General features: G+C 39.9%; 4 protein-coding genes across 4 annotated transcripts in view; 1 reads left to right on the top strand and 3 right to left on the bottom strand.

The window, feature by feature from the left end:
- The window catches only part of LOC111381741, a 3,509-nt gene extending 2,339 nt beyond the window's left edge, over positions 1 to 1,170 (bottom strand). The window contains exon 1 of the mRNA XM_023005556.1: positions 22 to 1,170. Coding sequence (XP_022861324.1) covers positions 22 to 1,170 — 1,149 coding nt within the window. The remainder of the gene's footprint in view (positions 1 to 21) is intronic.
- A 10,200-nt stretch (positions 1,171 to 11,370) lies between these two features.
- On the bottom strand, positions 11,371 to 11,928 carry LOC111381740. Its single transcript, XM_023005554.1, has one exon. The coding sequence runs from the start codon at positions 11,926 to 11,928 to the stop codon at positions 11,371 to 11,373; it is 558 nt and encodes a 185-aa protein (XP_022861322.1).
- Positions 11,929 to 14,347: 2,419 nt separating this feature from the next.
- On the top strand, positions 14,348 to 19,453 carry LOC111381738. The gene is made up of 7 exons (XM_023005552.1): positions 14,348 to 14,881; positions 16,481 to 16,678; positions 16,770 to 17,003; positions 17,352 to 17,496; positions 17,973 to 18,091; positions 18,212 to 18,388; positions 18,671 to 19,453. Exons 1-7 carry the CDS (start codon positions 14,585 to 14,587, stop codon positions 19,382 to 19,384), a joined length of 1,884 nt encoding a protein of 627 aa, XP_022861320.1. The 5' UTR covers positions 14,348 to 14,584; the 3' UTR covers positions 19,385 to 19,453.
- Positions 19,454 to 20,547: 1,094 nt separating this feature from the next.
- Positions 20,548 to 23,157, bottom strand: LOC111381743. The gene is made up of 8 exons (XM_023005558.1): positions 22,837 to 23,157; positions 22,558 to 22,688; positions 22,017 to 22,094; positions 21,842 to 21,886; positions 21,680 to 21,724; positions 21,537 to 21,588; positions 21,129 to 21,225; positions 20,548 to 20,986 (listed from the first exon to the last, which is right to left on the bottom strand). The coding sequence occupies exons 1-8, from the start codon at positions 23,117 to 23,119 to the stop codon at positions 20,821 to 20,823; spliced, it is 897 nt and encodes a 298-aa protein (XP_022861326.1). The 5' UTR covers positions 23,120 to 23,157; the 3' UTR covers positions 20,548 to 20,820.
- Positions 23,158 to 25,080: the final 1,923 nt, after the last annotated feature.

The following is a 25,080-nucleotide window of genomic DNA, read 5'->3' as shown; positions in this document are numbered from 1 at the left end:
AGTTTTAGTAATGTATTGAGCCAGCAAATCTTCCAACGATGGCCTTCTCCCTTGCTGTTGCTGCTGTTGGAACCCTGGTGGTTTATTCTGATTGCTTCCTCCCTGTTCTTGTCCTTGATTATTGGACCATGAAAAATTTGGATGGTCCTTCCAACCGGGATTAAATGTGCTGGAGAAAGGATTATGTTGCTGTCTCTGAAAGTTCTGTGCGTAACTTACTTCTTCGGATTGATTAACATGTGTAGACGCCAAAGGGCAGCGTGTACTAGCATGATCCGCTCCACAGCCTTCGCAAACAGGTGGCGATTGGTGTACCATGTTGACTGACTTAGATAGATTGTCAATTTTCATGGTAAGAACTTCCATTTGCGCGGCCAAAGTTGTCACCGCATCTACGTTGTGTAACCCTAATGTTTTCCTTGGAGCTTCCCTATCAGTTGGCCACATTGATTGGTTTTCAGCTATTTTTTCATACAGGTCATATGCCTCATCCACATCAAGTTTCATCACTGATCCTCCTGCTGAAGCATCTATCATATTTCTAAACTCTTGTTTTAGACCGTAGTAGAAAAGATATTGCTGAGCCTGCTTGGGAATGTCGATGTTGGGGCATTTTCTAAATAAATTCTTGAACCTCTCCCATGCCTCAGGATAGCTCTCGAGATCTTTTTGCTTAAAGGTGTGGACGTCGTTCCTAATTTGGTGAACTCGAGCAGGTGGAAAGAATTTCATCGTGAATTTTTGAACCATATCGTTCCATGATTGAATGCTCCCTGGTGGTAAACAAAGAAACCATTCTCTAGCAGTGTCCTTCAAGGTGTGAGGGAATAATCTCATTCGAAATGCATCTGCTGATATCCCTTCGTGACTGATCACTTCGCATAACATGAGAAAAGCAGAAATATGCTCATGAGGATTTTCTGTGGCTTTTCCAAAGAACCTGATGTCTTGGTGATTTTGAAACAAATTGATGACATCTGGTCGAAGGTGGAAATTAGGTTGTCCAAAAGGGGGGTATACCACAGCAGGTTGCACTGGTGCAGGAATTGGATTGATGTAATCCCCAACTAAGACATGAGCTTTGTTCTGGTTAGCTCTCGGTTGATTTGGCTGTGGTGTTTGCTCGTGAAGCTGAACCTGATGCTGTGGTTGGTTTTGGTTGTCAGCCATTCTCCTTACTTGACGTTGAACTCTTCTACGATTTCTAAATGTTCTTTCGATTTCGTGGTCTATTGGAAAGAGATCTGGCTCGACAGGATTTTGCATAAACTAAAGTTGCCTAAAAAGTGTAATGGTAGCCTAAAAACAACTAAAAAAAATTAAATGAAAATAAAAACAATAAAAGTAAAAATAAAAACGAATCTAAAATATCTAATAACTAAAATTAACACCGTTATTCCCCGGCAACGGCGTCAAAAACTTGTTCGAGTGAATTCCCGCAAGCGTACGGGTTCGTTGACAAGTAATAATTGTGATGAGTAAAGTATCGTCCCACAGGGAATAAGGATTAATTCTAGGATATTTGATAAATTTGAATTCGTGTTTGTGACTAAAACTATCGAATGAATAGTTAACGGATTTTTAAAACTAAAATTTATAAAAGTAATGGAGGTTGATTTAAAACTCGAATATGAGAATGTATTGGATTTCAGACGCCATTGAGTAACGCTTAGTTCTTGGATTTCAGACGCCAGAGTAAAACTTAGTTCTAAATCTCAACTAGTGTTAATTATCTCACAATTTATGCAATTGCGACGATCGATAATTCCACAATTATATTATTCTTTTCCAAGATATAATAAACCTATGTTTACCACGAGACGATCCTATTCCTAGTTCGAATTCATATGGTAAACATGCATTGACATTTAGGATTATCATATAAAATCGCACACGCCACAAATATTATTCCTAATATTTATTGCGCGTGTGTCCCAATAATAGTGTTCTACCTATTGTGAGTTTTTCAACACTACGAATAAGCAACTTATTATCCTAATGGTGCGCTAATATTAGAACAATATAAATAAGCATATTAATGGAATCACAACACGATATTTAAAATAAAAACACGTGTCTCAAATTAGAACTAAAAATTAAACAACTTTGTCATCCATCCAATACAGGAGAAAAATTAGCCTAGCATACTGTTGGAATTAAACAAAGAAAAGTGGAAGGAAATCACCAAAACTCGACAGGACATGATTGACTCCACGAATTTGCTTGACTTTTGCACGTGTATTTTGATTTCTCGAGTCACAGGATCAGCTTCCAACTTTATGTATATCAAAATATATATGTATCAGCCGCTGCCCAAGTTTATGTATATATCCCAGCAGCCAATTTCTCTTCTTGCTGTAGGTTTGTATGTATATTAGTCAGCAGCAGCCCTTTTTTTCTCCCCCCAAGCAGCCTTTTTTTTTTTTGTGAATTCTGGCCAGCGACTTCTTGTGTATATATCTCACCTTTCTTCCCCTCTAATTGGTGTGTAAAATATATATAAATCAGCCCCCACAATCTCCTCCAGCAGCCGCAGCTTCTCTGACTCTCCTGTCGGAGTTTTTTTAATTCCCTCCGCTCTCTAGGTTTTCTTTTTTTCTCCCTCTTTTATGAAAACTAATCTGCATGGTTTTTAATAGTAAAACCTAGGAAATTTTCAGCTTTGGTCCCTGAAGTTTGGAGAAGCATTTAAAATGACCCCCGATAATTAAAATGGCCCACAAGCGCCCAATTCACTTTTCGCCAATTTTTGCTTCTTTCCTTTCCTTCTTCGTCCAAGCACGAGCTTTACCTAAGAAAATTAATACAATAAAATTTAGATCATATTTTGCCAAAAGAACAATAAAATTATTTAGTTTAGAGCACCGAATAAGTGTAGAAAATACACTTATCAACCAACATACGTGACTCATCACAGTTACAATGCCTACAATCCGTCGCCCTATGTGACATATATCAACAGGCCGTCGCCTCCTACATATGCACGATATTATGGCAGACCTGTAGACCACTACACATACATTACTGAGGAGCATCGCAGTGGATCTAATGGCAATGTCACGTCCATTTTTAGTGATGAAAATCCAAATGCATGCAGAATAGTCTAGGTTTGATAAAAAAATTTATCAAACATAAACTAGTAATAAGCCCAGTTAAATTAGGTTGGTGTTCATTGGTCATGGTTGAATCTGAATCGAAAATTATCCAAATTGGGTCCACATGGTTCCATATCTTTCCCCAATTAGATAACACCTCCGCTACCACCGAGTAGACGTACGCATTTGGGTCCCTTCTGCCTGACGCAAAATTTACACTTTCATCCAAGATAAAAGGCTGGGAATTCCATTTTAGATAAGTAATATTAAATTAATATGTTCACTCTCATCCATTTAAGGCTTTAACAGAGAGAGAACTCAACAAACAATATAAACTTGCAAAACAAATTCAAAGCATGATACATGTTTTTCAACTACTCATATCTTCAAACTTTTAAAACATTGTTGATGCTACCAAAAAGCGTACCCTAGCAATTTCGAGCTGGACGACTGATGACGAGCACGAACGTGATCTTCCGGTACCTGAAACAAAGGCGTCGAGGTGTGTCCTCGTCGCCCCTTCGATGCTTAAGTTAGAATATGCGCATGTGGCTATGGACTGAAAATTGCATAAAGTACCTGAATAATGAGGTGAAACCATGTATTTACAGTGTTAGGTGATTGAGTCCTATTAGGATGGAACAATTGGGGAATCTTTATCTCATAGAGTCCTATCGGAGGTGGATGTTTGACATGCAAAACAAGTGTGAGATCAGTACAAGTCTAACAACAGTAAACTCCTCCTGCATCTAGAAGTCTTGTGGGGTATCAAGTGTGACACGTCACTATTCGTAGGAGGATGTGGTATCGTTAAAGTAAAAAGCATGAGGACATTGAAATACCGAGGACTTTACTGCCCGACCTCATGGTACGATTAGGAGAGCGGTCCATATCCTCGGGATGTTTACCATAAGCACGAGGACCATTATACCCGACGAATATATTTTGAGGACCAAGTTGGGAGTAATCGGGAAATTTGAGGTCGAGGTAAATAGATGGACCATATTATTGGCCTCCGTGCATCCATGCTCGAAGTTCGAGTGTGGGATGCACAGTTGTGAAAATTGTCCACATGCGAAGAAACCCGAGGTCCAGTATAGAGATGTCATCAGCCCTAAAGTGAAAGGCGGTTTAACTTTGGTGGCCCCGATGAGTGACACATGTCCAGATCAAACGGTCCAAGGTGGACGACACTTGGGTTTCCCACTGGAGTCTATAAATACCCCAGTCATTTTTCATTTCTTACCTTTTTACTTCTCTGTGAATTTTTCGGAATCCTCGAGCTCGGACATTTTGTGGGTTTTGGGTTGTCGATATTAAGGTAAGAGATCGAGAAATTAAGCTTTATTTTTTAAGAACACAAAAGGTCATAGGATGTCTAGTGATTCTGACTCGTCGTCATCCTCTGGGTCGAGGACAACCCCAGAGAGTTTAGGTAAGTCAATAATTCCTGTAGCCATCCTTATTTATGCACAATCTCGAACAGAAGATAACTCGACGCTTTTAACATATCCCAACCAACCTTGCATCCTTAAGGAGCACCTGGCCATATCGACGGCTAGGGAACATGGTCTAATGCCGAGCTGTGACATTCGAATGCCCGGGGTAGGGGATAGGATGGCTATAGCTCGGGATGGGGAGTGTGTGATTTTCAGGGATTCTTTAAAAGGGGGGTTTAGGTGGCCCCTGCATCCGTTTTTTATGTCTTTACTGGTCGAGCATAATATGAGCCCGGGGTAATTAGTGCCGAATGGGTGGAGGATGCTCGCCTATTTCTTCATCACCTGTAGATACCTGGGCATTACACCATATCTCGATCTATGTAGAATGGTCTTCTACCTTAAACAGCTGTCTCAGTATACTTGTTTTGCCTACCTTTCTACCCGGGGAGGATTTAGAATCCCGAAGATGCCGAGTTCCTTAAAAGGGTGGAAGGAGAAATGGTTCTACGTGATTCCTCAGGATATCGACCTTCTATTCAAATCTCGATGGGGTTTACCAGATACGTCGAGGTTTTGTGAGGGTCAAACATACTTTGAGTGTTTAGAGAGGGACAGGCAAATGTTAGAAAATCTCGAGCCTCTGGTGTTTGATATGGACGACATCCTCGAGGATGACGTTCTCGATCGTGCAGACATTAAAGGCGTCGAGGATAGGACTTGTACCTTTCTTCTTAATTCTTTGCTTATTTATATGCTCGTGTTTAATATATCGTCGATGTTTGCATAAATGACTTTTGATCCAACTGCTTTGCGACAGTCCGTGCAGTCCAAGTCGAGGGCCCCTCAAATTCGAACTCCGAGGCAGAGAAGGGGGAAGAAGAGGCCTCGAGCATCTGGGCCAGAACAAAAAAGAAGTGGGGGCAAGAGAGTCCTCGAGGCACAGAAGCACGTCTCCTGGAGATAACACTCCTCGAGCTATTCCTTCTCGAGCTCTTCCTTCTCCCCGAGAGCACACAGTCGTTGATCTCGACAAGGATAACGTGTCCCCGAGTACTGAGAACGTCGAGAATGCTGGACAATCATATTTGATGTCGGGCCTTGTAGACAAATACCGACAAAAGCTCGGGTATGAAGAGGTCGGCAAGGACCTCGAGTCTCTTACATTCCAGGTGAACTATGATGATTATGTATATAAAATTTAGTCTTTTTATATCAAGGTCATAGCTCATGATGAATGTTTTGCAGGCTTTGAGTATAACTCGAGGTGGCTTGCTCCAAGAGGCAGTGGAAGCCCGAGACAAGAGAGTAGCTGACCTCGAGGCTGAGCGTGACTTGGCCAAGATCGAGCTTTGAAAGGCTCGTGATGAACTGGGCCTCGCGAAAGATGAGGCAGAAGAATTGAAGATGAAGCTCGAGCAGGTGAAGAAAAGCCTCGAGGGCAGGTTGGCCGAGGCTCGGGCTGAAGCTATCGTGGAATTCCATAAGTCCGAGGACTTCAACAAGTTGAAGGGCAATTACGCAATGGGCTCATATTTCCATGGTCTTAAGGAGGCTCGAGCATTCCTACGTCGACGCTTGATGCTAAGCCTGAGGAGCTGAAGACTATCCCGGAGATTGTTGGAGACCTCGAGCTTTCAGAGTCAGAAGAGGGTACCTTTGATGATGAAGGGGTCGACCTTGATGATGACCTCGAGGATGATCATGAGAGCCCCGGGGTCTAGATGTAATTCGTCTTTAATCGAGCACCTTTTGTAAAAACAACATGTTTTTTGTCGCACCACTTTTTATCGAGCACTATTAACAATTTGCGTATTCCCAAGTATTTTGCCTGAGCTTTTTACTTAAACTAACCTCTTTGCTATTTCTCGATTTTAAATATGCTCGACGAATATCCTTGATTACTATCGAGGATATTACGAATTCTAATATCGACGACCTAATAAATGAAGTCGGAGGATTTATACTCGACGATTCAAATATTAAAATCTTGAGGAGTATCACGATCACCAACGATATTATTTACGGTTATTAATATCGATGATACACACAATAACATTTATGCCGTCTATTAATATCGACGATACAAACAATAACATTTATGCCATATATTAATATCGATGATATAAATAATCTAACATTTATGCCATATATTAATATCGATGATTATGCTTTTACGAAGTTTGATATATTCATATCGATGGCATGTAAAAATCTTGGTAACGACGATGTTATGTCTTGAGGAATCTCAATGTAATCCTCGTGTTCTTTCAAAGCTTTACTTTATCGAGGAGTATTTACCTTGTTGGCACGCCTAAAGGCTTGGCTGACATTGGCTTGTCGAGGACAAGGCTTAGTATTGCTTGCTCGAGGGCAAGGTTTAGGACTGCTTGCTCAAGAACAAGGCTTACAGGTGGCTTGCACGAGGGCAAGGCTTACGTTGCTTGTCGAAGACAAGGCTTAGGGCAGCTTGCTCGAAGGCAAGACTGACATTGGCTTGTCGAGGACAAGGCTTAGGACTGCTTGCTCGAGGGCAAGGCTTACATTGTTTGTCGAGGACAAGGTTTAGGACGGCTTGCTCGAGGGTAAGGCTTAGGGTTGCTTGCTCGAGGGCAAGGCTTAGGACTGCTTGCTCGAGGACAAGGCTTACAGGCGGCTTGCACGAGGGCAATGCTTACGTTGCTTGTCGAGGACAAGGCTTAGGGCGGCTTGCTCGAGGGCAAAGCTGACATTGGCTTGTCGAGGACAAAGCTTAGGACTGCTTGCTCGAGGTCAAGGCTTACAGGCGGCTTGCATGAGGGCAAGGTTTACGTTGCCTGTCGAGGACAAGGCTTAGGGTGGCTTGCTCGAGGACAAGGCTGACATTGGCTTGTCGAGGACAAGGCTTAGGACTGCTTGCTCGAGGGCAAGGCTTACATTGCTTGTCGAGGACAAGGCTTAGGTAATTCTTGGACTCAAAGCAAACTATAGGGCTGTTATACCTGAGGTTTGAATTTATTAATTCCTCGGACTAGACTTGGATTTATATTATATCCAAGCTGCCTACATACCCAAACGGGATCAAGCCGAACGTAGTTCATTACAAAAGAAAACGAAAAATATGCATGGGCACGCAGGCCCGTCAAACTAGAAAATGGAAAACATGCATGGGCACGCAGGCCCGAAGAACCAAAAATAACATTCAGAAGAACTAAAAATGCAGGAATAAAAAGAAAATCTCCTAGATGGCATCGAGAATGTTACTTGTAATATATTTTCGGATTATCGACATTCCAAGGCCTTGGAAGAGGTCTACCCGAGGTAACTCTTAGGCTGTAAGACTCTCCTCTGATTTGCCGTATGACTTCGAATGGTCCTTTCCAAATAGGCCCGAGCTTGCCGAGAGCATGACCAGCAGTTTCGGCCTTTCTCAGCACGAGGTCTCCAACCCTGAACTTCCCAGACCTGACCCGGCTATTAAACTGCCTCGCCACTCTGCTCTGGTAAGAGGCTACTCTTAGCGCTGCTTGTTCGCGAACCTCTTCAAGGAGGTCCAAATGTTCTGTCGTACGTTCCAGAGACTCCGGCACCATTCTCCTTAGGCTGGGAAAACTGATTTCAACTGGGATGGTGGCCTCCATGCCAAATGCTAGCATGAAGGGGGTTTCACCCGTCGTATTTTTATGCGAAGTTCTGTACGTCCAGAGTATTGAGGGTAGCTCGTCGGACCAAGAACCTTTGGCATTTCCGAGTCTTGTCCGGAGGTCTTGCAATATAATCCGATTTGTGACCTCGGCTAGGCCATTGCTCTGAGGGTGCGAAACTGATGTTAGTCGATGGTCAATCCCTAGGTTGGTGCAAAAACTTCTGAATTGTGCATTATCAAATTGTCGTCCATTATCAGTTATGAGGACCTTTGGTATCCCGAACCTACAAACAATGGATTTCCACACAAAAGCTCTAAGTTTGGGCTCCGAAATTGTTGCCAAAGGTTCTGCTTCTGCCCACTTAGTGAAGTATTCCACTGCCACTGCCACGAATTTTAATTGTCCTCTTACCACCGGAAAAGGCCCAAGGATATCAATTCCCCACTGTTCAAAAGGGGTCGAACATGTTAGGGTAGTGAGGTCTTCAGTTGGAGAATGGATGACGTTGGCAAACCTCTGGCATTTGTCGCATTTTTTGACATATTCCAAGGCATCTTTCTTCATGGTGGGTCAATAGTACCCATACCTTATGAGCTTGAAGGCCAAGGCCCGAGCTCCTTGATGGTTCCCACATACACCTTCATGAACTTCAGCTACAGCTCGGGATGATTCCGAGGGTTTAAGACATCTGAGATATGGAAGTGTGAAACTTCTTTGGAATAGTACTCCTCCAATCATGCAGTATCTAGATGCTCGAGATCTTATACTTCTCGACAATCGGGGGTCATCAGGAAGATTTCCATTACTTATGAACTCTACAATTGGGTCCATCCATGATGGCTCATGATCAATGTCCATGATTCCAACTCCCTGAGTGATACTAGGCTCCATTACCAATTTCACATAGACTGTCCTCTCTTGCCCATCGATTCCTATGAATACCAATCTTGATAATGCATCAGCTTTACTGTTATCAGCCCGAGGAATCTTTATGATTTCGCAACTCTTGAATTGTCGCTGGAGATCATAGACTTTTAGACAATACAAGCTCATCTTCTCCTCTTTCCTTTCGAATGTACCTTCTATTTGACCGACCACAAGCTGAGAATCGCTAAAAATTTTAATATGTTCAAGCTTAAGATTTTGGGCGAGCTCAAGGGCGATGATGACGGCCTCATATTCGGCCTCGTTGTTGGTAGCTTCAAATTCAATTATGAGTGCGCATTGAATATCCACGAGTTTGTCAGGGCTCGTGATGATAACCCTGGCTTCGGAACCTGACGAATTGGATGCTCCATCAACAAAGATGTTCCAAGTGTCTGAAGTAGAATTGTCCAAGTTATCCCCTGGCCCCTGAGGCCTTAGGGTGAGTTCTGCAATGAAGTCAGCTAAGGCCTGCGCCTTGATAGATGGTCAGGATTTATACTCGATGTCAAATTCTCCCAGTTCGATTGCCCACTTTAGTAACCTATAGGAGACGTCGGGTTTTTGTAATATATGCTTAAGGGGTTGATTAGTGAGCACAACTATGGGGTGAGACTGAAAATATTGTCTGAGCTTCCGTGCTGCCACAACCAATGCAAGAGCAAGCTGTTCTGCCAAAGTATATCTAGTCTCTGCATCGAGCAAGACCTTACTGACGTAGTATATGGGTTGCTGGGCTTTGTTAACTTCTTTCACTAGCACACCGCTTATTGCATTCTGGGATACAGCCAAGTATAAATACAAAGTATCACCATGCTCGGGTTTAGTGAGGATAGGAGGAGATGCTAGCGTTTCCTTAAGTTCGTGAAAAGCCCTTTCACATTCCTCATCTCATTCAAAATTTCGGTTTCCCCTGAGGACTTTGAAAAAGGGGAAGCATTTGTCGGCTGCTTGGGACATAAACCTGTTGAGGGCAGCAACACGGCCTGTTAATTTTTGGACCTCCTTCTTGGTTTTAGGTGGCTCCATTGATGCCAACGCCCGTATTTTGTCCGGGTTGGCTTCGATTCCCCTGTGAGTGATCATAAAACCTAAGAACTTTCCCGAGGCAATGCCAAATGCACATTTTTCCTGCTTCAACTTTATTTTGTACTTACGCAGCATGGCGAATACCTCCTCGAGGTCTGATACATGGTTGCCCACTTGCTTGCTCTTTACAACTATGTCATCAACGTAGGCCTCAATATTTCTCCCGATCATACCTGCAAAAACTATATTGACAAGTCTTTGATACGTTGCTCCTGCATTTTTCAAACCGAATGGGATGACCTTATAGCAATATATGGCAAAATCGGCCATGAATGACGTCTTCTCTTGGTCTTTCTCGGCCATAAGAATTTGATGGTACCCCGAGAAGGCATCCAAAAAACTGTATAATTTGTGCCCTGACGTACTATCCACCAAATCGTCGATTCGAGGTAGGGGGTAGTTGTCTTTTGGACATGCTTTATTGAGGTCTGTGAAATCGATGCAGGCTCTCCATTTACCACTAGCCTTTTTTACCAGGACGACATTGGCGAGCCAGTCAGGATAATTGACCTCGCGGATGAATTTAGCCCTGATTAGTTTATTAATTTCTTCCTTTATGACCCGTCGTCGTTCCGGTGCAAACTGCCTCTTTCTTTGCTTGACTGGATGAGTCTCGGGCTTAGTGTTGAGCCTGTGTACTACAACCTCGGGGTCGATGCCAGGTATATCCTCCACCCTCCATGCAAAGATATCAATGTTGAGGGATAAGCAGTCAATAAGTTCGGTCATGAGGGCCGTATTCAGATCTCGACCAATCTTTACTTTCTTCCCATGCTCGAGCTCTATCTCCATTAACCCCTCCACTGGGGCAAGTCTCCCCCGATGCTCGAGCTTTATCTCATTTTTTGAAATTTGCATGACGTCCGTCTTTATTTCCTGAACACAAGTAACATAGCATTGTCTGGCAGCAACTTGGTTTCCGCGTACTACCCCGACGCCATGACTGGTGGAGAACTTCATGGCGAGGTGGAAGGTGGACACGACGGCTTTTACCTTATTGAGCAATGGTCTTCCCAGGATGGCGTTGTATACCATGGATGATCGGACGATCTGAAAAGATGTAATCACCGTTACCTGTTCCTTACCTAAGCTAAGAGGTAGCTCGACCACTCCCTCCAGGACAATAATATCCCCCCCCCCCCGGAAAAAAAAATCCCCCCCCCCCCCGGAATCCTTGAAGGGGGGTTTTTACTGTCTTCAACTGTTCGGGAGAAATTTCCATTTTTGTGAGGCTTCGTGTGACAATATGTTAGCGGCACTCCCGTTGTCGATTAAGATCCTCTTTACTTCAAAGTTTGCTACTATTGCAGAGATAACTAGGGCATCATCATGAGGAAAAGATACGCCCTCTAGATCCTTCATACCAAATGTTATGTCGTCGAGGTCACTATGATGTTCTTTCGAGGATGTCATGTATTGCCGGGCATACTGCTTCCGCCCAATGTTCGAATCTCCTCCTGACGCAATATCCCCAACGATGATGTTGATGATTCCAGCAGTGGGTTGACCATCCCTTTTTGCTTCAGAAGCTCTTTCCCTACCACAATCATTCTTCGGGCATTTGTCGTTACCAACGTAGGAACTCAGAAATCCTCTTTTAATAAGGGCTTCAATCTCCCATTGCAAGGCCTTACAGTTTTCCGTGGTAGGCCCATGATCTCGATGGAACTCACAGTACTTGCTCATGTCCCTGGACTGGGGTGGTGACCTCATTCTCGCAGGCCATTTGAGCTCCTTCATATCCTTGATTTCCATTAAGATATTTGTTTTCGATGTATTTAAACGCGTGAATGACGTCGGAGGAACTTCCTGCCTCTGTTTACTCCGAGGTGGTTATTAATGGGGGTTCGGGTCATGCGGTCGTTTATGCTCGACCCTATCATGGGATGGTCCAACCTTCCTCGTGTTCAGTATTTTCTCCATATTTATGTACTTCTCGCCTCGGGTAAGAAGCTCGGTCACTGTCTTCGACGGAGTTTTGGATAGCGACATTTTGAAAGCCTCACATTTTATGGCATATGTGAGGGCAGAAACCGCTGCCGTTCTATGAAGGTCGGGAATCTGGAGCCTTTCCTTGTTGAACTTGGTCATGAAGTCACGTAGGTTCTCATTTTGCCCTCGTCAAAGTTGCATGAGGGAGGCTGCCGTTTTCGTGATGCGTTTACTGCTTGCGAAGAAGGCGGAGAACTTGTCCGCTAAATCCGAGAATGAGGCTATTAAGTTGGACTCTAAGGTTGAGAACCAATCCTTAGCAGCATTCGTCAAAGTTTGCGGGAAAGCCTTGCACATCACCTGATCCGGTGCAACCTGTAGGTTCATGACATCGGTGTATACGTTAAGATGGTTGATTGGATCGGTAGTCCCATCATACTCTTTTATCTTAGGATACTTGAATCTGTCTGGCAGGGGGAATGACAATATGTCAGGGGTAAAAGGAGTGTTAGGACTGAATTTTGTTGACCCTTTGTTGTTCTGAAATAGGCCCGCCGTAATTCCTTCCTGAATAATTCGAGCGAGTTCTCCAGACTCTATGGTCACTGATCTCGAGGCCGAGGTGCCATGTGGTATACCCGAGCCCCCCAGCTCCGCCATTGTCAGGGACATTCCGGGGAGCTTGAGCATCAGCCATAAAATCCCCCTGGGCAGCCGGTGGGGGTGATGGATGCAAATTCCTTTGACTTAGCAGCTGGGTCAGTGTGGTGACCTGTTGTCTGAGCTCCTCGAAGGCTCCGACGGCGACGATTGCTGGCCGGGGCTCTGGCACTTCTGATGATTTCTCTTGAGGAGCAGGAGGATCCTCAGAAGAGGGTTGGTTTGGAGCGGATGAGCTTGCTGGTGGAAGACCTGAGCGCGTGTTAACCATGGCTTTTGGTAGCATGTTTCCACAGACGACGCCAATGATGTTACAAAAAATCGTACCTGAGCAATTTCGAGCTGAACGACTGATGACAAGCACGAACGTGATCTTCCGGTACCTGAAACAAAGGCGTCGAGGTGTGTCCTCGTCGCCCCTCCGATCACCTCGACGCCCCTCCGATGCTTAAGTTAGAAAATGTGTGTGAGGCTATGGACTAAAAATTGCATAAAGTAAGTACCTGAATAATGAGGTGAAACCATGTATTTATAGTGTTAGGTGGTTGAGTCCTATTAGGATTGAACAATTGGGGAATCTTTATCTCATATAGTCCTATCGGAGGTGGATGTTTGACATGCAAAACAATTGTGAGATCAGTACAAGTCTAACAACAGTAAATTCCTCCTGCATCTAGAAGTCTTGTGGGGTATCAAGTGTGACACGTCACTGTTCGTAGGAGGATGTGGTATCGTTAAAGTAAAAAGCATGAGGACATTAAAATACCGAGGACTTTACTGCCCGACCTCATGGTACGATTAGGAGAGAGGTCCATATCCTCGGGATGTTTTCCATAAGCACGAGGACCATCATACCCGACGAATATATTTTGAAGACCAAGTTGGGAGTCATCGGGAAATCTGAGGTCGAGGTAAATAGATGGACCATATCATTGGCCCCCGTGCATCCATGCTCGAGGTTCGAGTGTGGGATGCACAGTTGTGAAAATTGTCCAAAAAATTAGACACAATTTGTCTAAATCACAACTTTTAACCCTCATTTAGAAATACGAGTATGATATATTTCTGAGTTTCGTTAGTCACATCCCCATCATTCAACCCGTCTTTGACATCAAGTGAATGTCACAACGACATTTTACGTCTTTCTATTGAGGAAGTGAAACCCGGTTTAATGGGAATTAAAATAAGATTTTTAGTAAAGTTTGATAAAAAATAACGATACTTCTTGGGCACGTTAAAACTAATTATTAATTTTTACCCAAGAGAGTTGAATGTTAAATAAAAAGAAAAAGAAAAAAATGAAGGTTGAACCCCAACCTTCAGGACCCCCACCACCTCGTCCCTAAAATTTTGTGAGGGAGGTAAATCGTGGGATGTGTCACAACAAGTTAGGGGACAAGAATTACATGTACACTGCGCCTATAAGGAGTTCAATTCCATATCTTAGGAATCGAACCCCCATACTACGATTACTAGCAAGATGTGAGATAACCTTTCTCCTGTCCTTTGTATTACTGAATTATGCCCGGGGCGAGTTGAATGTTATAAATGATAGGTCGTGGATATGATTGCGCGGATTAATGAGAAGGATACTTCAGTCATTCTATCAAATTTGAAGCGTTGAGCTGTAAGCTGCTTTGTTTGCTTAACTTAACCCGATCCTGCTTGCCTCTCTCATACAGCGGCGATGTATCTATAACTAGAGATCACTGAAATCAAAATTATGGCTTCCAAACCCCAATTTCTTCTGATATTCATTTCCCTTTCAAGAAATCAACTCATTTATATGTAGACAATTTCTTTTTTTGGGAGTGATCTGATGGCGGCGACGACAATGGCCACGGCGGCTGGGACTATAGTGCTTCTGTATTACGTTCTGAGCCGGAGGCTATCTTCCGCCGCAGGGGACGCAACGGACACCGGAGGTGATATCTCGATATCAAAGAGTCGATCTGTGAAGAAACGGCTGGTTAGGCGGCCAGTTCAAGCCCCTGCTACATGGCTCGAGACGATCTCCACTCTTTCAGAGACTCTGAGGTTTACGTATTCAGAAACTCTCGGAAAATGGCCGATTGGTGACCTTGCTTTTGGAATTAAATATCTAATTCGAAGGCAGGTATAAACTTCTCTTTTATCTTTATAGTGTTTCTACGAAATTTATGTTCACAATTAGCTTCAGTTAAACAAATCCGTTGACTTGGTAATCTGATTGAGTAACATTCTAGGTTTTTGCGATGTTGTTTATGGTTTATATTTTGGAACTTTAATGCAACAATTGCTAGTTCGTTCTTTCATGAATGGCTGACTTTTAGTCAGATTTAATAGAACAGAACTTTTCTGATTACTAAATTTAGTAATTACGGAATTACCTGGTGCTGATTACTAGACTCTAATGAAAGCATTCTTTTAGTGTTATGGTTGGAGCTCAACTTCAACCAAAACTAACTAAATTGGCCGATTGGTGACCTTGCTTTTGGAATTAAATATCTAATTCGAAGGCAGGTATAAACTTCTCTTTTATCTTTATAGTGTTTCTACGAAATTTATGTTCACAATTAGCTTCAGTTAAACAAATCCGTTGACTTGGTAATCTGATTGAGTAACATTCTAGGTTTTTGCGATGTTGTTTATGGTTTATATTTTGGAACTTTAATGCAACAATTGCTAGTTCGTTCTTTCATGAATGGCTGACTTTTAGTCAGATTTAATAGAACAGAACTTTTCTGATTACTAAATTTAGTAATTACGGAATTACCTGGTGCTGATTACTAGACTCTAATGAAAGCATTCTTTTAGTGTTATGGTTGGAGCTCAACTTCAACCAAAACTAACTAAATTCAACTCAAAATCAACACTCAGTTGATGCAATCAGCAGGGAATCAGTAAACCAAGCTTTAATTCTATTAATTGAAATGAAATTACAATAAAAATAGTGAAATGTAAACAGTAAGGGGAGGGGAAAATGCAGAAAATCAGAAGAATCCAGATTAGAGAAATAGAAAGACGGAGAGAAACAGACTTAGAAAAACGAAGAGAATAAGAAGAACAGAGATTTAGAGATAGAAGGAGATAAATAAGAGATAGAACAGAGAGGGAAATTCCAAAGGGATAGAGAGACAAGGGGGAACTCGGTTTTCACCAAGCTAACAATCTTCAACTTGCCTTTCATCCTCCCTCCATGTGCTGAATTTATAGAATACCTACAGAATATTCTAGAATGCACTGGTTGATACTTGATAGTGAGTAGTGATATAGTGAGTGGAGTGAGCCATGACATTTAGTTGGCCCAATGTTTTGAATTTCTAATAGTAATTTAATGGAAAATAAATTATTTCTCCCTCGTGTTGAGATGATATGAAATTTTGGAACATTTCTCTTTGCAGTAATTGTTTAACTATTCTCTTCAAAGTACATCAGGAAACAAACTAAGTTCAAGGATAAAATTTGGTATGTCTATTTACAGAAGATGTACTCTCATTTATGTTTTATCTTGATGTAAAACTATCCCCTCCTCCTTGTGCTTCTATTTCATTTCACATGCATTGGTGAGTACAATCTTATCTACAAGGAACTAATGAGAAAAACTTCATTTGCTTAAAATATCCTCTTGATTAACTGGTTCCTCATCTTTTATGTTTTTAAAGCACCTTATTCTGGGCAATTTAAACTTTTTTAATCAAGACTTAATATATGACTGAGTGTACTGATCTTGCAGGGTAATTTACAAGTTGCAAGTGTATATGGAGGAGAAAAATGCTTGCAACTAAAGGGCCCTGAAATTATTGATCAGTTGTATCATTATTTACGATTGTTGACCCTTTGCATGCTGTTCTCCAAAAAACCTTTTCAAGTATTTTTGGAGTCTGCAGGATACTCTGATGTAGATGTCCTTCTTCAGAAGCCCAAAGCAGGAGTATGTGATTGCTTACCATACATCACATAACATCTTAATGGTTATTAGAGTATCTTGATAAGTTACGATATCTTAAGTTTATCATTTGCAGCTCCTGAAGCCTGCCTTCACAATTTTGCGTGATGAAAACTCGAAGTGCTTCCTTCTCTTGATTCGGGGAACTCATAGCATTAAAGATACATTGACTGCAGCGACAGGTGCAGTGGTCCCTTTTCACCATTCAGTTTTGCACGATGGTGGTGTAGGCAATTTAATTTTGGGATATGCACATTGTGGGATGGTTGCTGCTGCTCGATGGATAGCAATCAGCATAGATAACAAGGATATGGAGACTTAATCTACATTATGAAGCGTGTCTCATTTGAGAGGAAAGAAATTAGGCACAAGAAACTACTCCATAGACTAGTGATGTTAGCATCCTTCATGACTTACAAGTATCTCGTTGTCGATCTTTATTCATTTGAAAGTTCATTTCCTATAAATGCTTTTTTTAGAGGGTGTTGGGGAGCCATTTTTATGTAAAAATGCATTTTGAAATAGTAAATTGATGAGAAATGTGTAGTTGAAAAATAAGGAAAAGTTTTTGATTTACGTGTAATATTATTTTAATGAAAAATGTGTGGTTGAAAAGAAGAGAGAGAAAAATGCATTTTGAAAAAAATGGGTACCAAACGGGGCCTTAGTATCTTCACAAAGATTTGCTGTTTCATTCCAGATTGTTGGTCATTCACTTGGTGGCGGTACAGCTGCCCTACTGACATATATTCTTCGGGAACAGAGTGAATTATCTGCGATCACCTGTGTCACTTTTGCACCAGGCATGTTTTGATCGGCTACATTACTGTATTATCTATTATGCAGTTACTCTGTTATCATCTTGAATATCCATGTTGTGGTATTATTAAATGGAATATTACCTGAATGTCTGGGTTGATAATATTATTAAATGGCAGTATGAAACGTTACTTGTTTCTTGAGCATTGATATATTTAGGAGTATTAAAATTTATGCATTGGAGGCAATTCAAATGCCATTCTATTGGCGATTGCAATATATATCTGCTTTGTAATTCAAATCAGAAAAATACACACAAGATACCAGTAACATGACAAAATTATTAAAAGAAATTGCTCTTTAAAGATATGTTAGGGATACATTTGGCTCAATAATCCCAAAATTGCATCTTGAAATGGTATAGTGAATGTGGATTGAAAATACAAATTCTATGATTGATCCCTTTATTATTTATCAAAATAAAAAATGTTCTTCTGATAGTATTGTCTCTCTGTTACAGCTGCTTGTATGACATGGGAGTTGGCAGAGTCCGGAAAACGCTTCATTACTACAATAGTCAATGGCTCTGATTTGGTGCCTGCATTCTCAGCTGCTTCTGTGGATGATCTTCGTTCAGAGGTGTTGTTATTCCTATCTTTATCAAGAAATATTTGAATGATATATTTTCTTGCATCCTAGTTCAAACAATTCTTTAGCCTTCAAAACTTTCAATTCCTCCTGACACACACTGACTATCAGGTAACAGCATCGTCTTGGTTAAACGATCTCCGTGATCAAGTTGAGCACCACAGAGTTTTGAACGTAATATATCGCTCAGCCACTGCTCTTGGGTCTCATCTACCATCTATAGCGAATGCTAAAGCAAGGGTGGTTGGTGCAGGTGCCTTTCTAAGGCCTGTTTCTAGCAGCACTCAGGTAATGCTAAAATCTTGATCAGGTGGATTTTTCGAAGGATAAGTAGTACGGATAGAATTTCTCCATTCATTAGAAATGCTAGTTTATTATGCTAAAAGCTAAGCGCAATCTTACTTCTCTTTAATCATTTGTCCGAACTCTTGATTGTTTGCTAAGTGATGTGTGCATTATTATTGAATATTCTCTTGATTAGATACTTGGAATAAGGGTATTAAATGAACATGCAGTTGCAGCTAATCTTCTTGTATAATGAAAGGTGACCCTGTTTTGGCAAATCTACAGGTTGTAATGAAGCGTGCACAAGATGTAGCCCAAGCAGTTGTTAGGACCCGCTCTTCTATATCGTTATGGACATGTATGGGCCCCCGGCGCCGAGCTGTGGCCCATTCATCGAACTCTAAAGCAGATGATTTGACTGAGGCTTCTCTTCTTACTGAGGAAACATCTGAATCTCTTGTAAGCGAAGTAATCGCAACTGAATCCAGGCAATATGAAACTGATGAAGAGGAAGATCTCATTAAGGGGGATGAACTTGCTGCTGCATCGACCCTTGAGGAAATCACCACCGAGGGTGAGTTGTGGTATGAACTCGAGAAGGAGCTCCAAAGGCAAGAGGATGTGGCCGATATCCAGATCCAGGATGAAGAAGAGGCTGCCATAAAGGAAATAACTGAAGAGGAGAAGGTATTGACCAGTACAGTCGAAAGCCAAAGGCCAATATTTTCATCAGATGTTTCAGATAATCACCGTTTTTATCCTCCTGGTAGCATAATGCACATCGTATCTGTACATTCCCCCGAGGCAAGCGAAACAGGTCAAGATGTGCCGGCAGAAGAACAAGTTTGTCTGTATCAGACGCCGAGAGAATTGTACAGTAAGCTCCGGTTTTCGAAGACAATGATAAATGATCATTATATGCCTATGTACAAGAAAATGATGGAACTGCTAATTGAACAACTTGAAAATGATTTAGATTCTAGTTATGTGGTAGCATGATTGGCAAATACAAATTATTCTTCCTCGTTACACGATGAAAGGGATTCCCTAGTGTATTCTAGTTTGAAATTGGTAATGCTCAAATATTATATAATATGGAAGGCCGGTTTTCGAATTAATATTTAGGAAAAATTCATAACGAAGAAGTTAAGTATTTTAAAAATTTTATATGTAACAATTTGTTCATAAGTCACAAGTAAAAAATTTATGAGTTATGGTTTATTTATCAATTATAAATCACAAATATAACAAATCACAAATTTTCAGATTATCGATCACAAATTAACAATTTTTGGGCTATACATTATTTCTTAATCATAATTTATCTTTTTTATTGGTCACATATTATTTGTTGATTACAGATTAATCAATTTAATGATCATAGTCAACCAAACAATTTGTGATCACCATTAACACTTGCAACCACCATCTCAAACAAATTAACTCATAGTAGAAAAACACCACCACATCGCCACCATGACCACACAACATAGAAATGCAAAAACCAACCAAAATAACGTCATTGCACAACCAGGCTTGGATTTGGCAGCAACCATAACGTCACGCCACTACCACCACCACCAACTCAATGAACTCCCAACAACACTACCACCTCACCACCATAGTCAACATCACGACAATCACCAACCAAATACCAAAAATAAGATCCAAACATTAGAACCCTAAAACATTCTCTCTCACACATACAAGTTTCTAGTAAAAGCCATCTGTGACCAAATTGTATAGAATTGTGACCTTTAACATGTTTAACTAATAAAGTATAAGTTTAATTAATTAGTTTATAAATAAAATTGAAGGTAATCTAATTTTTGAAATTCTAAACTTTGCTTCTTAATTTTTAAATATATCATACTCAATCTCTTATATTTAAATTTTTCCCAAAAAAAATAAAAATGAAAATAAAATAAAATGTAAAGCTCTTAGGCCGGAAAAATAATTTAGGAGGTGTCGGACTAAGCCGGTTGGGCCACATTAAAATAATTTTAAAGTGTTATTTTACTTCTACCTCAATTCCACATTGTTGCAGTGAAACGAGCAAGCAAATGACATAATCTAAACACTTAGTTGTATAATGAATTTCAGGCACATGCTAAGAAAGTTATCATCAGCAAAACAGATGCAAATGAAAAGAATTTGAATCATGATCACGAATTACTGGAAAATCAATGATTGATTGATCTCCTATTCAGTAAATATTAGGGTTTAATAAACTGATGTGATACACAGTTTTATCCCGGCAAAGTTCTGTGGCTGATATTAGAACAGATTTTGGCTACTGCAATGTACTAATCACCAGATCCAAGTCATACCTGGCCTGTTTAAGGTCATTCTAGTTATACATTATTCGGAAATCTCTGCTCATTCATGGTCCATTCAACCTATAGTTGTCCAATTATTAATAGAGTTAGTCAGTGTCAACCACCATATCGGTATTTTAGCATTTCAGGAGGCTCCTCTTCCATTATGCTTGAACCGGCTGTAGCCAAGTACTCACGAATGGTTGTTTTACGGTCCCCAAGAAAAGTATGATCCAGGAAGTTATCATAGGCTAGATCACCAAGGTTCTTTGCAGCCAAGACACTGCAAAATAGAAGTTGCACACAATTTTCAGCTCGAATAAAGACCCAAAATAATTGCAACTTAGCACTTGTTATGAAGAGTCAGAGCGTCTTGCATACAACTCTGCATTCTATGCACATAAATACGTGAGAGTAGCACTCACCAGTGCCTGAGATAAACGCGACAAGGTAAGATATCGTCTACCCAAATCTTGTTTATACCTAATCGTCCATAACGCTGAAAGAAGATCTCTTGGCTTCCTGTCCCAGATATATCAAAAATTTAATAGAAATTCTCCACATATGCAATCACAATGTCATGTATAACACATAAGAGATTCATTTCTCTCCCAATAATCTCATCTTCTAGGAATAATGTTAGTTGTTGCTGAAAAAGAAACTTGGTTACAGTGTTTAACTTCACAACGACCTGCGCTCATCTCATCCCCATATTATAAACTACCAGGTCGAACTTATTTTCACACAAAAATAAATAAATAAATAAATAAATAAAGAAATACCCATATGAAAAAATGAAAAGAAAATGCTCATGAAGACATGACGAAAATTACCTTTGCATCTGTTCTTGAAATACTCTTCATCACTATAACGTGAGCATAATACCTGCATCACTAAGAAATATTATTATTTTTCATTTAAGAGTCAATTATATGATAGTAAACCAAAAAAATAGTCATAGTCTAATGTTACTCACCGCTGGAGTCGTGTAAAACAACCCATTAAATGTTTCTGGTATCACCTAAACACAACAAATACTCCATTACAAGTTATGACTCACTAGTACTGTATCTCTTATGTGCATAGATGCATGTAAAAGTTAGTTAACCAAATGAAACTAAGAAATAAATGCACTCACCGCTAAAAACCGGAACTCATGCTCCCTTTCAATAAAGGCAGGTATCTAAAATCGCCAAGCAAGAATAATATAAGCTTCTCAGACTAAAAATTTTAATTTTTCTTCCAACAATCTTATAAGTTATAACTCTGATAAAAAAATTTGATTTTTCTTCCAACAATCTTATAAGTTATACCTCTGATCTCTGAATCTCGAAAGTAGTAACTACAAGGGTTTCACCTTCACATGGCTCCACACTCAAGCTTGATATCTCCTGTAAAAATAAACCACAACATCATTCAAAAATGAAACCCCAGAAGCCTCGCAAAATCACTATAAGTGCTGTGAAAAGTTCAGATAAAACAAAACCAACGGAAAATTTCTCATCATCAGAAACATCAAATAGAAAAGAAAAGGCAAAAAAATAAAATAAAATAAAATAAAAAATTACAACATAGTACCGTCACAATTAGTCAAGCAATTATGATATCAAAATTTTACTATATTAACTAGTTTTGTTTTCTTAATTCCACTTCTAAATTCCCAATCCAGTGGTGCAAAAGAAACTGTTGGTAGAGAAAAATTTTCAACTTTAATCTTCTCAGCAACCATCAATACAAGTGTAAACATCCCTTCACCTACACATATATAAGCAACACTGAACAGCAGCACTAGAGCAAATGATTGTCAGTGCCCACTAAAATAAAATTTACCACACAACAAAAATAAGGAAGCACCTTGGTTTCAGGTTTAGCTACACCACGCTCGAAGAAAACCGGAGCAACGTGAGCAAAAACTCTCCGAAACCCACTCAATATCGTCATTCTGAAGTTTATCAAGTGCGGAAATGTACTCCTCGCGCTCCTTTCTGAACAATCATGTCAAAGCACAAATCCATAGATTAAAAAAATTCAAAGAATAGGCAGTATTTCTTGGAAGTAAATTCAGTGTCACGATTAACTTTTCATCTACAAATATTTTTGTAGCAACATATCAATTGGAGGGATCTTACGGACCAGAGAGGAGAGAACCGAAACCGCAGATGGAGACAAGGCCATCAGGAGATACGATTTGATCAAAATCGGAATCCTCTTTCAGCTCAAAGGGGAATATTTCCGGCGGTTGAGGGGTGAGCGGTTGCCGGAAGGAGTCGCCAGAAGACATGTCGGAGATTCGCCGGAAGCGAGAATGCCGGTGTATAGGAGGTATGGTCGAATAGTGTCGCGGTTGGGGTGGAATTTTGTGGGGATTTAAGGTGCGGCCATGTGAAAGAAATGAACGATTGATAGCTATAGACATGATCTCATATCAGAAAAGTCGAGTACGGCTTGGTAAGCTCAAAAGTAGCTTAGAAGGTAGCCCCAGAAGGGTAACTTTTGGTAAATAAAGCAATTCTCTATAATTTACTTATCTTGTAAGAATTAAAATCTAAATTTTAATTTAAGTTAAACTCAATCATTAATGTTAATTGCATATTTCAAGAGACCCACAATCTTTTAACCACATATTTCACTATCAAAATTTATTAAAAATTTGATTTTAACCCTCACTGAACATTGCTTAATTTAATTATGAATAGAATTTATAGTTTACTTTAATCTAAATATTTTGATTATTTGTTGGTTTTCAATTTTTGAAATCAACGAGTTCTAATCTTTGGATCATGTCACATAAAATTTGGATTTTTGCCCAACAACATACAATGTTGGAAATGGTAGGGCATAGGGCGATAAATGACAATAAGGAGTTGATGCCACGTAAATGGAGTCATGATGATCTTTAGTATTGAAGGTTATTTCTTTACATTATTGAGATTCATGGAGCTCAAACAGGTGCTACTTAATCAATCGCTTTTGGCTTTGTAAGTTGTCTTGAATCTAATAATGTTGAATTTATTATTATGTCTATAGTAATATTGATGCATATATATTATAATAAAATTATGAGTGGTCTTGACTTCTAAGAGCATCGCAAGATAGGGCTGGTTTTGTGATTGTCGGGGCCTGAGGCGAAGTCCGTAAATTAGGCCCCTAGCGACTTCAACATAAATGGAAAAATTTTACGGTGTATTATGCCGCGGCGAAATCAACGTAAATGTAAATTAATTACTACGTGTGCCTGTGCAATTGTTCATTCTACAATAACCAATCATGTAACCTGACCAAGCTGCAACCATATAAGTTGACAAGGTTTCAAACATTTTCAATCTCTTTAATAACAAGTTAGGGCAAGCCATTACTTACCTGAGAAGTGGAATTTCGACGAAAATTGTGGAATTATACCCTTGAGAATTCCACCATCACAATTCATGAGCCTGAAATAAAATTGAAATAAAATTATGATACTTTAACTTATACAATATCAAATTTAAGTAAAATTAAATTTAAGGCATTGTCGCATTGTAAGAAGTTATCCGAATCAATTCCTTCAATTAAGTTATAAAATTCATTCAGTGATACAAAATGGATTTTCTAACTATACAAGTGACAAGTCAATAGTCATTAAGCTGTAATTATTTAAATATCTAAGTTATATATTATAAAAAAAATTCATATTGATGCTAATGATTTTACATTTTTCAAGTTTGACTAAAAGCGACAACTTACATATAAGCTATTGGCTTGAATAAATTCTTGAAATACAGGATCCAATATGAATCTCATCTTCCATTCTCGCTTCTGCTATACGTTAAGGGCCTGAAAATGTTTTCTTGGATTAGTTGGATAGGGTAATACCGTAATAGGAACTAAAGTCTTGAACTATAGAGTCCATACTCCATAGGACAGATAGTCTGAATAATTGGTGGTTCTTGAATTTCATCAATGAAAATTGGAGCTTAGAAAATGAATCATTAGTGACCGCAGAAGTTTTCGGCCCTTGAATTGACAAATACATAATCAACCTCCAATATGATTCTTCATTATCAAAAAAGATAGATTCAACTTATTACACCTTAAGAAAACCAGCCTAGAAGGCTAGAATGTACATCTTCCCCAAGCATATTACACTCTTTGACTTTACAGAATTACAGTATATATAAAAATAATCATAATAATCATGCAACTACAATTCAGTGAATTCACACAATAAAACAAGCAAAACTGCATGATTCAAAGCAATTTGAGAAAATAAATATTTGATATTTAGACTGTATAGAAATCGTCCAGTCACCAAATCTTTACAAATCGTCCAGTCACCAAGTATCTTTAGATTGTATAGAAAGTAAATCCAAATCAAACATTGGTAAATACCATAATAGA

The sequence above is a fragment of the Olea europaea genome, unplaced genomic scaffold (genome assembly GCF_002742605.1).
Source record: "Olea europaea var. sylvestris unplaced genomic scaffold, O_europaea_v1 scaffold2363, whole genome shotgun sequence".
In the NCBI taxonomy this organism is placed as follows: Eukaryota; Viridiplantae; Streptophyta; class Magnoliopsida; order Lamiales; family Oleaceae; genus Olea; species Olea europaea.
This window is presented reverse-complemented; position numbering and strand designations above follow the sequence as displayed.

Excerpts from the sequence above, each read along its gene's own strand:
- LOC111381740 (XM_023005554.1), bottom strand. The coding sequence starts at position 11,928 with ATGGAAATCAAGGATATGAAGGAGCTCAAATGGCCTGCGAGAATGAGG.
- LOC111381738 (XM_023005552.1), top strand. The coding sequence starts at position 14,585 with ATGGCGGCGACGACAATGGCCACGGCGGCTGGGACTATAGTGCTTCTG. Across the intron at positions 14,882-16,480 it reads AATATCTAATTCGAAGGCAG|GGTAATTTACAAGTTGCAAG; the intron begins GTATAAACTTCT and ends CTGATCTTGCAG. Across the intron at positions 17,497-17,972 it reads CTGTGTCACTTTTGCACCAG|CTGCTTGTATGACATGGGAG; the intron begins GCATGTTTTGAT and ends TCTCTGTTACAG.
- LOC111381743 (XM_023005558.1), bottom strand. The coding sequence starts at position 23,119 with ATGTCTATAGCTATCAATCGTTCATTTCTTTCACATGGCCGCACCTTA. Across the intron at positions 21,725-21,841 it reads ATGAGTTCCGGTTTTTAGCG|GTGATACCAGAAACATTTAA; the intron begins GTGAGTGCATTT and ends TGTTGTGTTTAG. Across the intron at positions 21,226-21,536 it reads TTTCAAGAACAGATGCAAAG|GAAGCCAAGAGATCTTCTTT; the intron begins GTAATTTTCGTC and ends TATCTGGGACAG.